The sequence below is a fragment of the Fistularia commersonii genome, chromosome 25 (genome assembly GCF_037954325.1).
Source record: "Fistularia commersonii isolate RoL2024-O1a breed Wild chromosome 25, RoL_Fcom_v1.0, whole genome shotgun sequence".
Lineage (NCBI taxonomy): Eukaryota > Metazoa > Chordata > Actinopteri > Syngnathiformes > Fistulariidae > Fistularia > Fistularia commersonii.
In genome coordinates, this window is record NC_141308.1 from 12,555,301 (window position 1) to 12,568,727 (window position 13,427).

Sequence of the window (13,427 nt, forward strand, 5' to 3'; positions counted from 1 at the left end):
GGGCAGATCCATGTGTGTGTGTGTGTGTGTGTGTGTGTGTGTGTGTGTGTGTTTTCGAGGCGGGATCTGTGGGCGTGGCCCCTCCCGCTCCTGACGACCGTTGCCAAGCGCAACCTTGGCATATAAGCGCGGGATGCGCGGCTGCAGCTGCGCAGCCGTCGGCGGAGCTCCAGCGGCCTGCTGAGGATGACGAGCCGAGGCGGGTCGGAGTCCCGCCGGCCTGCACACACTCCCGCGGCGCACGGCGCCGTTCTCGCGTGATCTCGCGGTGTTTCCACCCCGGCGTCCGGATTATCCCACCTGGAGCGGGATCTTGCAGGTAAACACACACACATACACACACACCTTATAAGGGCATGTGCGGAAGATAATCTTTAATGGTTTATTTAAGCTTTTTTTTGACTTGCAAGAAGTCACACTGGCGCCTCTGTGCTGACCCTCACACACACACACACACACACACACACACACACACACGCACACACGCAGGGTAATTACCGTGTTATTACTGGAGGCTCAGGTTGGGTGCGCTCGGTGAGCAAAGGAATCCTGATTTTTAATTGTCATTGTGCAGCCACGGTGAAATTTTTGTTTATTTTATAAAAAAAAATGAAACAAAATAAACAAGTTATTTACTATATTCTTGGTGCGGATGGCGTGAAAGGGTGACGTGAATGTTTCTTCCGTGCTGGGTTAGCGCAATCCGCGACGGAAATCAGACCGAGAAAGAAAAAAGAAAGAAAAAAAAAGAATGAAATGAGGATCCAAGATGGCGGCGCGGCCACACGCGCCGCCATCTTGGATCCTCATTTCATTGTGTTCATTTCATCCATGACCGGGTTGTTTCTTCGATTTTTTCCGGCTGCTAGCACGTCAAAAATAATGTTCTCTCGTCCCAAAGCTGCGAGGGAAGTCACCCGAAGGCCGTCTGGATCTTCTCGCCGACGCCGTCCCAGCCCGGATATGACGCCCCGCCCCTTCCCCCGCTGGTTCGGGACCGCCGCCCTGCTCCTGTGCTCGGTCCGGATCGCCTCGGCGTTAGCCAACGTGGCTAACGCCACGGAGCGGGACGGCGCCGAGGACGAGGCGCGGTGGCGGGCCAGGTCCAGGGGGCGGCGGGCCATCAGCGAGGGGGACATGAACCTGATCCTGGACCTGCACAACAAGCTGCGGGGGCAGGTCCACCCTCCCGCCTCCAACATGGAGTACATGGTACGATCCGCCGAGGTTCGGTCACAGGAAGAGGAGGACGTCGACACGGGAAAGGAAAACACGTCAAATGGGAAACAGGAAACATCAAATAGGAAACATCAATAGGGATGACATCAAAAAGGAAACATCAAATAGGAAACATCAATAGGGAACCCGTCAAACGGGAAGCACTTTGAATCAAGAAACATCATCGAGTGGTAACACAAAGGGAAATGTGTCAGTCAGGAAAGAGGAAGTGCATCAAACGGGAAACAAGAAACATCAAATAGGAAACATAAACAGGAAACACATCAAATAGGAAATACATCAAACAGGAGCACTCATGTCAAACATAAAAAAAACTTCAGAGGAAACACAATCACATCAAAGAGGATGTACAATCGTTTCAAACAAGAAAGACAATCACATCAAAAGGGAAACACAAACAGGAAACACATCAAATAGGAAATACATCAAACAGGAGCACTCATGTAAGATATAAAAAAACTTCAGAGGAAACACAATCACATCAAAGAGGATGTACAATCGTTTCAAACAAGAAAGACAATCACATCAAAAAGGAAACACAAACAGGAAACATATCAAAGAGAAAACACATCAAAAATGAAACACATCAAATAGGAAGTACATCAAACACGAAATACATCAAGTAGTAGCGATCATGTCAAACAAAAAAAACGCTTCAAAGAGGAAATAACAATCACATCAAAGAGGATGCACAATCATTTCAAACAAGACAATCACATCAAAAAGGAAACATAAACAGGAAACATATCAAAGAGGAAACGCATCAAAAATGAAACACATCAATTAGGAAGTATAGGACATCAAACAGAAAATACATCAAGTAGTAGCGATCATGTGACACACAAAACACTTCAAAGAGGAAACACAATCACATCATACAGGATGTACAATCACTTCAAACAAGAAACACAATCACATGAAAAAGAGAAATACATCAAAGAGGAAACACAATCACATCAAAGAGGAAACACAATCACTTCAAACACTTCAATCTGAGGATCAAATCCTAGGGCTCCTCCTGTTCTATCTCTGAATATCTCAATTTCCAGCTCATTTTTCGTGAATCTCTCTCCATATTTTTATAGCAATTTCTCCCTTTTATCCATTTTGTTTCATTTCCTGATGTTGTCTAAATTTCCAGCTTCCCGGTGACACTCAGATCTCCCGGTCTGACAACACCTTTCCTCCAAACGTTTCCACTATCAAGAAAAAAAACAAACAAATAAATAAATAAATAAATCTGAATTTAATTTAACTTTATTTTATTTTATTTTATTTTATTTTATTTTATTTTATTTTCGCAGTGGCGAAAGCCCTTTCTAGACCTCCACCTCCACCCAACTCTATCACTTTTTCTCCCTGCCTTGCACTTCCTCATCTGCACCCCCCCCCCCACACACACACACACACTCACACACACACTCACACACACACACACACACACACACACACACACACACACTTCCACCCATCCATCACGGCTTGTTCAAAAACCCAATGTTATCTTTCATTTGATCCATCCCGCCCCCATGCAGCTCATTTTTTTGGGGGTACAAAAGATGGCGTTTGGAGTCACGGGGGGCCACGGCTCTGCAAACGTGCGTTCCGTGCACTAATCCGGGCGGGGTTGGGGTCCTGTTACTGATGATAATGATGCGGTGGGGGCCCCTGGCGCTGTTGAGGGCCAAGGATTTGGGTTTTCAGGACTGCAGGATCTAGGTGAAGGGGGGGGTCACGCGTCATCCTGCACCCCAACACCACCTCCTGCATGCTTTCTCATGAAACCCGAACCGCCTGTTTTGCCCCGACGCCTCCCGCTCTGCAATCACAATCAGTTTCGTCAATGTAAATTAGATTACCAGAATCTGCAGGCGCCGTTTAACATACCTGGGGAAAACAAAGGGCGCCTTCTTGTTTTTCTTTGGGGGCGGTTGGGTGGGAGGGAACTCCGTACCCTCGGTGGTCCTGGCAGAAGGCTGGAGGTGCCTCGGTATTTCGGGGAACTCCGGGGAGGGAGGGTGTGAAGCCCGTCGCAGGTGGATGGAGTCGCTGCCGATCTGGTATGGGAATCCAAACTTCACGCTGCGAGGTGGAAGTGCTTATCCTTAGTATTTATCCTGAGTAAGTTCTCAGTCTACCGGGTCATGAGGAATTCTTGTCGAAATCTTCCATTCTTGGCAATCGGACTTGAGTTTCCTCACTTGAAGACGTTTCACCCCAGACCTTCTCCGGAATCTAGTTGTCGTCTTCGGCAACTGGAGAAGCCTCTGGGATGAGGGGTGAAACGCCTTCAAGGGAAGAAACTCAAGTCCAGTTGCCAAGACAAGAAGATTTCCACAAGTATCCTTAGTACGCCCATAGTAGAGCTGTGGAGAACTACCACCTCACTCCTGCTCACATCCCAAGACTGGTTTGCAGAGTTCTTAGTCGCAGCCTTGATTTCCCAAAGACGGTGAATCTTACAGAGTCACCATTTACAAGTCGACAACTCGATGCTTTTGGTGATACGTCGGAGTGTTGACAAGGTCCACTGGGCTGTTCTGCTCCTCTTTCTGGACACTCCACAGTGATCGGGAAGTCCTTCGCCATCACTGCCGCTGATTGGTTGTTCACTCACCATTTTCCTGTTTCCGAGGTCATCTAATGGTTGCCGATTGAGTTCCGCCACCATAAAGACTTATAAATCATTGTCGTAAGAGCAACCTTTTGGGCCTCCTAGCTTGTCGAAGTGTTACTGAGCAAGACACTGAACCCCTAGCTGCTCCCCTGGTTCCGCTAAGTGGCTGCCTTCTGCTCCTGGTTCCCCCGTGATGGCTTAAAAAAAAACTTGGATTACCACCGTATAGCTAACGGCTAAGATGACGGGAGCGCTGCCAGCTCCTTCCCTTTTTGTCTGGAAATCTTTTGGTATGCCTTTAGCCGAGGGGCAGCGTTGTCCAAACCAGTCCGGATTGCAGTCCTGAATCTGCTGTCCCTGGATCTGCTGTGACCTAGCACTTGGCTGCTACCATGTTTCTTTGCTAGAGGGTTAGCTTGGTCACAGGGTTGTCTCTTAAAGTGACCCCACTTCTTCCTTCTTGAGTGACAAGCGTGAGAAGACGAGTGAAGCCAAGGGAGTCGGAAGCTGAGCCAGTAATTTCTGGTGCCGTCGCCGGTGCTGCTTCCTTAGCCTCGAGCTCCCGCTGCTTCACCTCTGCTCCCCCGCCACGACCTCCAGGCCGCCTGAATGGGCGACATTGTGCGCGGCGCGTCCATGTGGAAGGCATTACGGCGGCCAATCCCGATTGCTGATGCTGCTGCCCCTGCTGTGCGGCGCTAGGCTATTATTCTATTAGCTTTGACGTGCGCTAGCTGAAATGTCACCAAAACAGCGGCGCGCAACTGCAGCTTTTCCGTTGCCAAAATGGGAAATCGGCGCGCAAATAGTTTTCAGGCACTTTGACATGAATTAGGTTTAATTTTCTTCTTTTTATTTTTTTTTCTTGCTTTTTTTTTTTTTTAAGCCGAGACGCCATCGAGGCGCCAAACAAAGACCCTCTGTTTTGGCGTTTTGTTGCTAGAGGAGGACGTGCGGTCAAACTGCAGCGCAGGAGTAGTAGCACAAAGCTGCAAGTTGATGAGGTGGTGATACCTGTGTGTGTGTGTGTGTGTGTGTGTGTGTGTGTGTTTTCTACCCACGTGTGTGTGCATGTGTTTTATGGGACAGCCATGGTTTTGGCTCGACCCTGCTACATTTGCTACATGCATGCGTATGGCTAGGCCGGTGTTTTGGGTTTACTTTGCACGATTTATTTTGTTTTTTTGGATGGGAGGGGGTCTCACACACACACACACACACACCCACACACACACACACATGAACATCATAACACAGTCCCCTTGGTCTATTCTGCTAACTGTCACTGGTTAACAACAACTGGTTAACACTAATCCAAGCTGAGCTTATCCCAGCCTGGGTCAGAGGGCTACATATAGCTAACATACTTAGCTCAGCATGCAAACTCCACACAGAAGGGCCCAAGTTGGAATTAAACCATGAACCTTCTTTAGACTACATTGTCTCAAACAAAAACAAAATCATTTTTTATCTGCGGGAGAAACATTGCCATGTTAGCAGTTATGCTAACAGATGTTTAGGGTGTTCATGCCCCCCCCGACCCCCTGCCGCCCTCCATGCAATCACCAAAACCTGCTCACCCTCTTTAGACTACATTGTCTCAAACAAAAACAAAATCCTTTTTTTTCTGCGGGAGAAACATTGCTATGTTAGCAGTTATGCTAACAGATAATTTGGGTGTTCATGCCCCCCCCCCCGACCCCCTGCCGCCCTTCATGCAATCACCAAAACCTGCTCGCCGTCCCTCTAAACCCGGTGGATGAATCTCAAAAAGAAACATTTATGAAGCATACCGAAGCTAAACCCAAAAGGTAATTGTCCGCTCAGGTCATCTGATCTCCCAGATTCTCCTTCAGTGTTGATCCCACGCGGGGGAGGAGGAGGTTAGAGGGTTACAGGGGTGGTGGGGCAAATATTTTTAACCGTCGCTGCGTCTGTGTTTGTTTTTGTGCGGGCATGTGTGCGCCCTGCAGGTGTGGGATTACGAGTTGGAAAGGAGCGCCGAGTACTGGGCGCATACCTGCCGGTGGGAGCACGGCCCGAGCCACATGCTGACCCAGATAGGCCAGAACCTCGGGGCGCACTGGGGCAGGTGGGTATGTCCGGACACCGGAGGTCACTCGGTTCGAGGGTAGTTCTTTATCGCGGACTCTGCGCACTTGCCTTTACAATAACCCCTCATGATGGTGTAAGCTAGATTATTGTATCTGTTTCAAGGTGGCAACTATGGTAACCAAACTACTTGACGCAGAATGGCAGACCAGATCTAAAGCTACATTTAGCTAACTCGTGACGCAGAATGGCAAAACAGGTTTAAAGCTGTCAGCTGTCTCTTAACAGAATGGAAGGCCAGGTTAGCAGCGGCCAATAGCTAACGGTTGACACAGAAAAGCACACCACAGTTAGACAATTGTCTAAACAGAATGGCAGACTAGGTTAGAAGCTACTGCTAGCGAACTCATGACACAGAATGGCAAGCCAAGTTAGCCGCTACAGGTTGTTAACAGTGACACAGAATGGTAGACCAGGTCAACAGCTACAGTTAGCTTAAACAGTTAGCTCGATAGAGCTAACTGTTGACACAAAATGGCAAGACAGTTTAGCAGCCACCAATAGCTAACGGTTGACGCAGAATGGCACACCACAGTTAGACAACTGTCTAAACAGAATGGCAGACTAGGTTAGAAGCTACTGTTAGCTAATTCATGACACAGGATGGCGAGCCAAGTTAGCCGCTACAGGTTGTTAACAGTGACACAGAATGGCAGACCAGGTCAAAAGATACAGTTAGCTTATTTGAGCTAACTGTCGACACAGAATGGCAAGACAGTTTAGCAGCTACCAATAGCTAACTGTTGAAATACCAATAACTAACTGTTGGAGAATAGGTTAAAACTTCCAGTTTGCTAATTCTTGACAGAGAATGGCATGCCAGGTTAAAAGCTACTGTTAGCTTACTGTTGACGTAGAATGGCACACCAAGTTAGCTGCTATAGTTAGCTAACTGTTGACACGGAATGGCAGAACATTGTTAAAGCTACTGTTTGCCATGTGTTAACAGGGTGGCAGACCAGGTTAGCAGCTATAGTTAGCAGAACTGAGCCAGAAAGGTCATAAATCTCAAAGTAAGAGCAAACATTTTACTTTCAGAGTCCTTGTCGGTGAAAAGCAGACTAGCAAAAAGAATGCTAAGAATGCTAACAATGCTAATGGCGTGACCCCGAGGGCTGCTTGATAAGCTTTTACGGGAAACGTCCAGAACATTCCCCGTGAGAACAGTGTTAGCAGAAAGTCAGTGGGGCTCCGGCGGTTGAACCCGGCGAGGGGGTGTGGTTATCATCATGTGGTGGTTCTGAAAGCGCCATGCGACGTTGGCAACTGGCGAAAGGCCACTTCAGGGTTCATTGCCGCGGTTAACATTTTGGGGTTAAAGCTGTGAAACGTGGTGTTTTCAGGACTAAATCGGGAACGGGACCCGCCTCTACCGCCGCTGAGCTATACTTAGCCGCTAAGACAACCACCTGATTAGCGTGGCGGCGTTTTTCGGAGCCCCCCTGCATCCTGAGGGGCGTCGGTAAACCACCTCCCCTACCAACCCCCCAGCCCGCATCCTGATGCCCGGCGCCTTACAGAAAATTTCAAAACAAACTGTCCGATGGGTCTTGTCACGCGACGTGGCGGCGGCGGCGGCTACTAAGCTAGCCCGACCCTCATTGGTGTCGCTGTTTCTGTTTGGACCCCAGGGACCGGCCCCCGACCTACCACGTCCAGGCCTGGTACGACGAGGTGCGGTACTACAGCTACCCCTACGCCCAGGAGTGCAACCCCCACTGCCCCTTCAGGTGCTCGGGCCCCGTGTGCACGCACTACACCCAGGTAAGGGGCGGGGCTTATCGCTAGCAACAAGCTAATCACGGTCTCATCCAGGTTTTTTCGCTTCGCACGCGGATTCCGGCGCAAGCGGAGGTAGATTTTGTTCATTTCCTGAAACCCCGTATCCTGTTCTGGCGGACGCCGCCCTCGGATGTCAATCAAAAACACGCGACCGGGTTCAACCCCGCGGGTTCCTTCGTTCTTCGGTCCGTTCCGATTTCCCCGAGCCGGAGGGGCGGCGCCCTCCTCGTCGGGGGTTTTTGTTGACGTTGGCCGGCGGGGCCGCCGCTCGGGATTAGACGCCGGCGGAGCCCAAACAGAACGTGAGCCCGGCGGCGCTCCGGGAGGCCAGAAGTGCTGCTTCGGAGATATTTGGGAAAAATAAGAGCCAGATGGGACGGGGGTCCGGGGGCGGGGGCGTCCCGTCCGGCGCTGAGCGTCGCACCGGGGGAAGAACTTCCCGTTCTTGAAGGTGAAAAAAGGGGGCAGAACATGTACCTTCGACACGCTAGCCGTGTTGACTATTACACAAACAGGAAGTGCGGGTTCAGAGGTGAGCCTCGATGTCTTTTGTTGGTTTTTGTCTCCGTTTCCGTGGCGACCAGCTGGTGTGGGCAACCAGCAGCCGCATCGGCTGCGCCATCAACATTTGCTACAACATGAACGTGTGGGGGATGATCTGGGCTAAAGCCGTCTACCTGGTGTGCAACTACTCCCCGCCGTGAGTCCCCGCCGCCCAAGGCAGGTCACGTGACTGACGAGATGGCGCCGCTAAATGTTGTTTTCTTGCCCCTCCCTAGCGGCAACTGGTGGGGTCACGCCCCGTACAAGTACGGCGCCCCGTGCTCGGCTTGCCCGGCTAGCTACGGCGGCGGCTGCAGGGACAACCTCTGCTACAAAGGTGGGGTCTTTGCATGCTAATGCTAGTCCTGTGCAGAGCTAGGTTGCTAGATAAGGCGCTAATATAGCCCATGCCTCTTCTGATGCTGAATTACAGCTTCTTTTTCTAACGCTAATGCTAACACATCTCCCAGAGGGCGGCGTGGACAGGCGCCCGGCTCCTGAGACCGAGGAGACCAACTACATCGAGCCGGAGCCGGACCCCGCGAGGGAACGGGACCCCCAGACCCCTGATCCCAGCCGGACCCCCCCCACCAACAGCGGAAACCGGGTGGTCAGCACGGAGCAGATGAGTAAGGAGGAGCCAACGCTGTTATTACCATATTATTACTATGTAATCACATGCTATTACATGTTATTACATGTTATAACCATGTTATTGCATGTAATTACAGGCTGCTACATGTTATTACTTGTTATTATTATGTTATTACTTTGTTATCACATGTTATTACTTGTTATTACCATGTTATCACCATGTTATTACATGTTATTACAGACTACTACAGGTTATTACTTGTTATTACCATGTTATCACCATGTTATTACATGTTATTACATGTTATTGCAGGCTATTACATATTATGGCTTTTGAATGTTATTACTTGTTATTACCATGTTATTGATAGTAATTACTTGTTATTACATTTTATTACATGATATTACCATGTTATTATGTGTCATAACATTATATTACCATCCTATTACATGTTATTTCAGGCCATTAAATGTTATTATATGTTCTAACCATGTTATTACATGCCATTACAGCTCTTATGTTTATTCCATGTTATAACCATGCTATTACATATTATTACAGGCTATTACATGTTATTACTTGTTAGGTACTTCTATGTTATTACCATGTTATTAACAGGTAGTACCATGTTATAACGTGTTATGACCATGTTATTATAGGCTTTTACATGTCATTGCATGATATTGCAGGCTTTTTGCATGTTATTACTTGTTATAAACATATTATAACCATGTTATTACATGTTATATTACCATGTTATTACCAGGTTATAACTGTATGTTCTGTTTGCAGGCCAGCAGGTGGACTGTGACACCAAGCTGAGGGACCGCTGCAAAGGAACCACCTGCAACAGGTATGTCTGAATTAAAAAAAAACAAACAAACAACCTTCATTGTGTCATGTGACCAGCAGGGAACCAATGAGATCATTCCACCTGCAGATACGAGTGTCCGCCCGGCTGCCTCTACCGGAGCGGGAAAGTGGTCGGGACCACGCATTACGACATGGTAATTACGACGCGGCGTCGCAGGCGGAGGTTTCTCATGCATATACCCACTGCTGTTTTTTTTTTTTTACTGGCGAATCAGCAATCGAGCGTGTGCGGCGCAGCCCTGCACGCCGGCGTGATCGACGACGACGGAGGCTGGCTGGACGTGACCCGGCTGGGCAGGAGGCAACGCTTCGCCAGATCCTACAGGAACGGCGTCCAGTCGTTCGGGTCAGTAACCCCCGCCTGCGAGTGTGTTATAACTGTATAATACATGGTAATAACATAGTGTGTGTTATTACTGTGTAATAAACGGTCATAACATTATAGGGTGTGTTATTACTGTGTAATAAATGGTAATAACATCCATCGTGTTATAACTGTGCAATAAATGGTAATAGCATACAGAGTGTTATTACTGTGTAATAAACGGTATTAACATGTGTAATAGTATTAATATATAAAGTGTGTTACAACTGTTTAACAAACAGTAATAACATATTGAGTGTGTTATAACTGTGTAATAAATGGTAATAACATCCAGTGTGTTATTACTGTGTAATAAACAGTAATAACATTTTGAGTGTTTTATAACTGTGTAATAAACGGTAATGAAAGGTACAGCGTATGTCATAACAATGTAATAAACAGTAATAACCTGCACAGTGTGTTATGGTAATAACAGTAATAACATATAGAGTGTGTTATAACTGTGTAATGAATGGTAATAATATACAATAGTGTAATAAACAATAGAACATACAGCGTTGTTATAACAATGTAATAAACAGTAATAACATTTAGAGTGTGTTATAACAGTGTAATAGTCGGTTGATTCCATCAATTTGTTTCCTTTCTTCAATTTCAAGGAAGAACAAGAGCGCCAACTCCTTCAAGGTGGAGGCGGTACCTGGTAAGACGCTCGCCACCTCCGCCGCCGCCGCCGCCCACAAGTTAACCGAGGCTAACCACCAATCTCCTCGTGCACGTTTCTCCTCCCAGTGAAGGCGGTGACGTGCGACACCACGGTGGCGACGTTCTGCCCTTTCAAAAAACCCGTCCGCCACTGCGCCAGGTAAAACCCGACGCGTCCGCTAGCAGACGCTCAGGTGTCGGATTTTTTTCCCGGACCCTGAATGTCTCATCGTATCTGCCCCCCCGCCCAGGCTCTTCTGCCCCAGGAACTGCCTGCAGGAAGGCCGTGCACGAGTCATCGGCTCCAAGTACTACTCAGACGTACGTTTGGGCTTCGTCGTCAACCGGAAACACTCATCTCGCCCTCCGGCGGTTGCCTGGTGTGTGTTTTTAAACCCCTCGTCTCCTGATTGGTCCAGAGGTCCGGCATCTGCCGGGCGGCGGTCCACGCCGGCGTGATCCGGAATGAGGCGGGAGGGTACCTGGACGTGATGCCGGTGGACGGGCGGCGGCAGTACGGAGGCAGCCTCCAGAACGGCGTCACCTCCGAGAGGTGGGTAATAAATGTGTAATAAAAGGATGGTGGATGTGTAATAAGTGTGTAATAAGCACATACTAAATGTGTGATAAGGGTGTAGTAAGCGCATGCTGAGTGTGTAATAGCACATGCTAAATGTGTAATAAGTGTGTAATAAGTACATGTTGAATGTGTAATAAGTGTGTAATAAGCACCAACTAAACGTGTACCAAGTGCATGCTAAACGCACTGCTAAATGCTAAATGTGTAATAAGTGTGTGGTAAGAACATGCTGAATGTGTAATAAGTGTGTAATAAGCGAATGCTAAGTGTGTAATATGCACATGCTAAATGTGCAATAAGTGTGTAATAAGCACATGCTGAATGTGTAATAAGTGTGTAATGAGGGCATGCTAAATGTGTAATAAGTGTGTAATAAGCGCATGCTAAACATGTACTAAGCACATGCTAAATGTGTACTAAGTGCTTGCTAAATGTGTAATGAGTGTGTGATAAGCGCATGCTAATAGGGTAATTAGTATGTAATTAGCGCATGCTAAAGGTGTGCTCAGCGCATGCTAAACGTCTAATAAGTGTGTATAGCACATGCTAAATGTGTAATAAGGGTGTACTAAGCGCTTGCGAAACATGTAATGAGTGTGTAATAAGCACATGCTAATAGGGTAATAAGTGTGTAATAAGTGCGTGCTAAATGAGTGATAAGTTTGTAATAAGCACATGCTAAATGTGTACTAGGGAATGTAAGGGAATATAAAATTTGTAATATGCAAATGGCAAAAAATGTGTAATAAGCTACTGTTAAGTAGTAGATATAAAATGTGCAATGCAATAAGTAAATAATAAATGTGTAATAAGCGGATATAAAATGTGTATTAAAAAAATCCTAAATGAGTGATGAGCGAACACTTAATGCATTTTAAGTGAACAAAACATTTTAAATAAGCAAATACTTAACGTCTAATGAGAAGATACTGAATATATAATAGTAAATGAATAAATAAGTGGGTAATAGGAGTGTAACAAGTGAATGCTAAATTATGATAAGTAAATAATAAATTTGTAAATAAGTTAAACAAATTTATATTTTATATTTATATGTATTATTTTGCATATAATGGATAATAAAATAAGCAAATACAAAATGTGTCATACTCAAAAACCAGATGCAAATGATTAATATTTGTAAAATAGATGAAAACGTGACAACATGTGATTAATAACAGTCAGTATTCAGTGTAAGTCGAATTTGTATTTAGTAATAAATGTTTAACAAGCGGTAAATAAATCTGTATCTTGAGATGAATAAACATATAATAAAGAAAAACACTGAATTAGAAGATTTCAACGCCAACTAATATATGTGTAATAAAATAGTAATAACTGTGTAATAAGCGAATAATAAACATGTCCTAAACAAAGCGGTGCCATTTGATAATAATCAGACTTTATGTTTGCAATTTTGCCATTTCGTCCCCGTCCAGCTCCCTCAACCCCTCGGGAGGAAAAGCCTTCCGAGTGTTTGCGGTCGTCTGAAAACGCCGCCACGGATTCCAGAAGACGACGTCCCAGCGGCGCCTTCTTTCACTTCCTCCGTTCAGCTCCTTCAACCACTGGCAGCGTGGCGCCGCCGCCTCGCTCTCTTTCAAGGTCACCTGGAGGACGAAGCGCCGAAGCTTCATCCGATCTCCGAAAAAAAAAACAAAAAAACACGCTTTCCTTTTGTTTACGTTTAACCTTTTGACCTCCGGCCACTAGGGGGCGCCGGTGAGCTGGGTCAATTCTAGTATTACACACTATGAAGAACGTCAAGGCGGTACAAATACACACGGTATATTTTTGTACATGAAAATGTAAATACTACTACAACCCTGCTGGATTGTGAACTCTTCTAGTATTTCCTTTTGCCAATAATCAATAGGCGGTGAGGCGGCCATCTTTGTTTTCTCCTGCTAGCGTATTTTGTAAATATTTTCAGGTAATATATTCCCCCGCTGCAATTCCCTCCCCGGCTTTGGTTTTATAAATTTATAAAAAAAATAAATAAAAATGAATAAATAATTAAAGGAGCCCCTGGCTGGCCAGGTACGTGCATGGCAAG

At 46.5% G+C, this 13,427-nt stretch overlaps 1 protein-coding gene across 1 annotated transcript; it reads left to right on the forward strand.

The window, feature by feature from the left end:
* Positions 1 to 167: 167 nt before the first annotated feature.
* On the forward strand, positions 168 to 13,427 carry LOC147219343 (cysteine-rich secretory protein LCCL domain-containing 1-like). Its single transcript, XM_086172120.1, has 15 exons — positions 168 to 319; positions 902 to 1,212; positions 5,830 to 5,948; positions 7,600 to 7,732; positions 8,335 to 8,450; positions 8,530 to 8,630; positions 8,764 to 8,922; positions 9,681 to 9,741; positions 9,829 to 9,895; positions 9,977 to 10,107; positions 10,746 to 10,789; positions 10,879 to 10,951; positions 11,043 to 11,112; positions 11,211 to 11,344; positions 12,811 to 13,427. The coding sequence occupies exons 2-15, from the start codon at positions 964 to 966 to the stop codon at positions 12,860 to 12,862; spliced, it is 1,509 nt and encodes a 502-aa protein (XP_086028246.1). The 5' UTR covers positions 168 to 319; positions 902 to 963; the 3' UTR covers positions 12,863 to 13,427.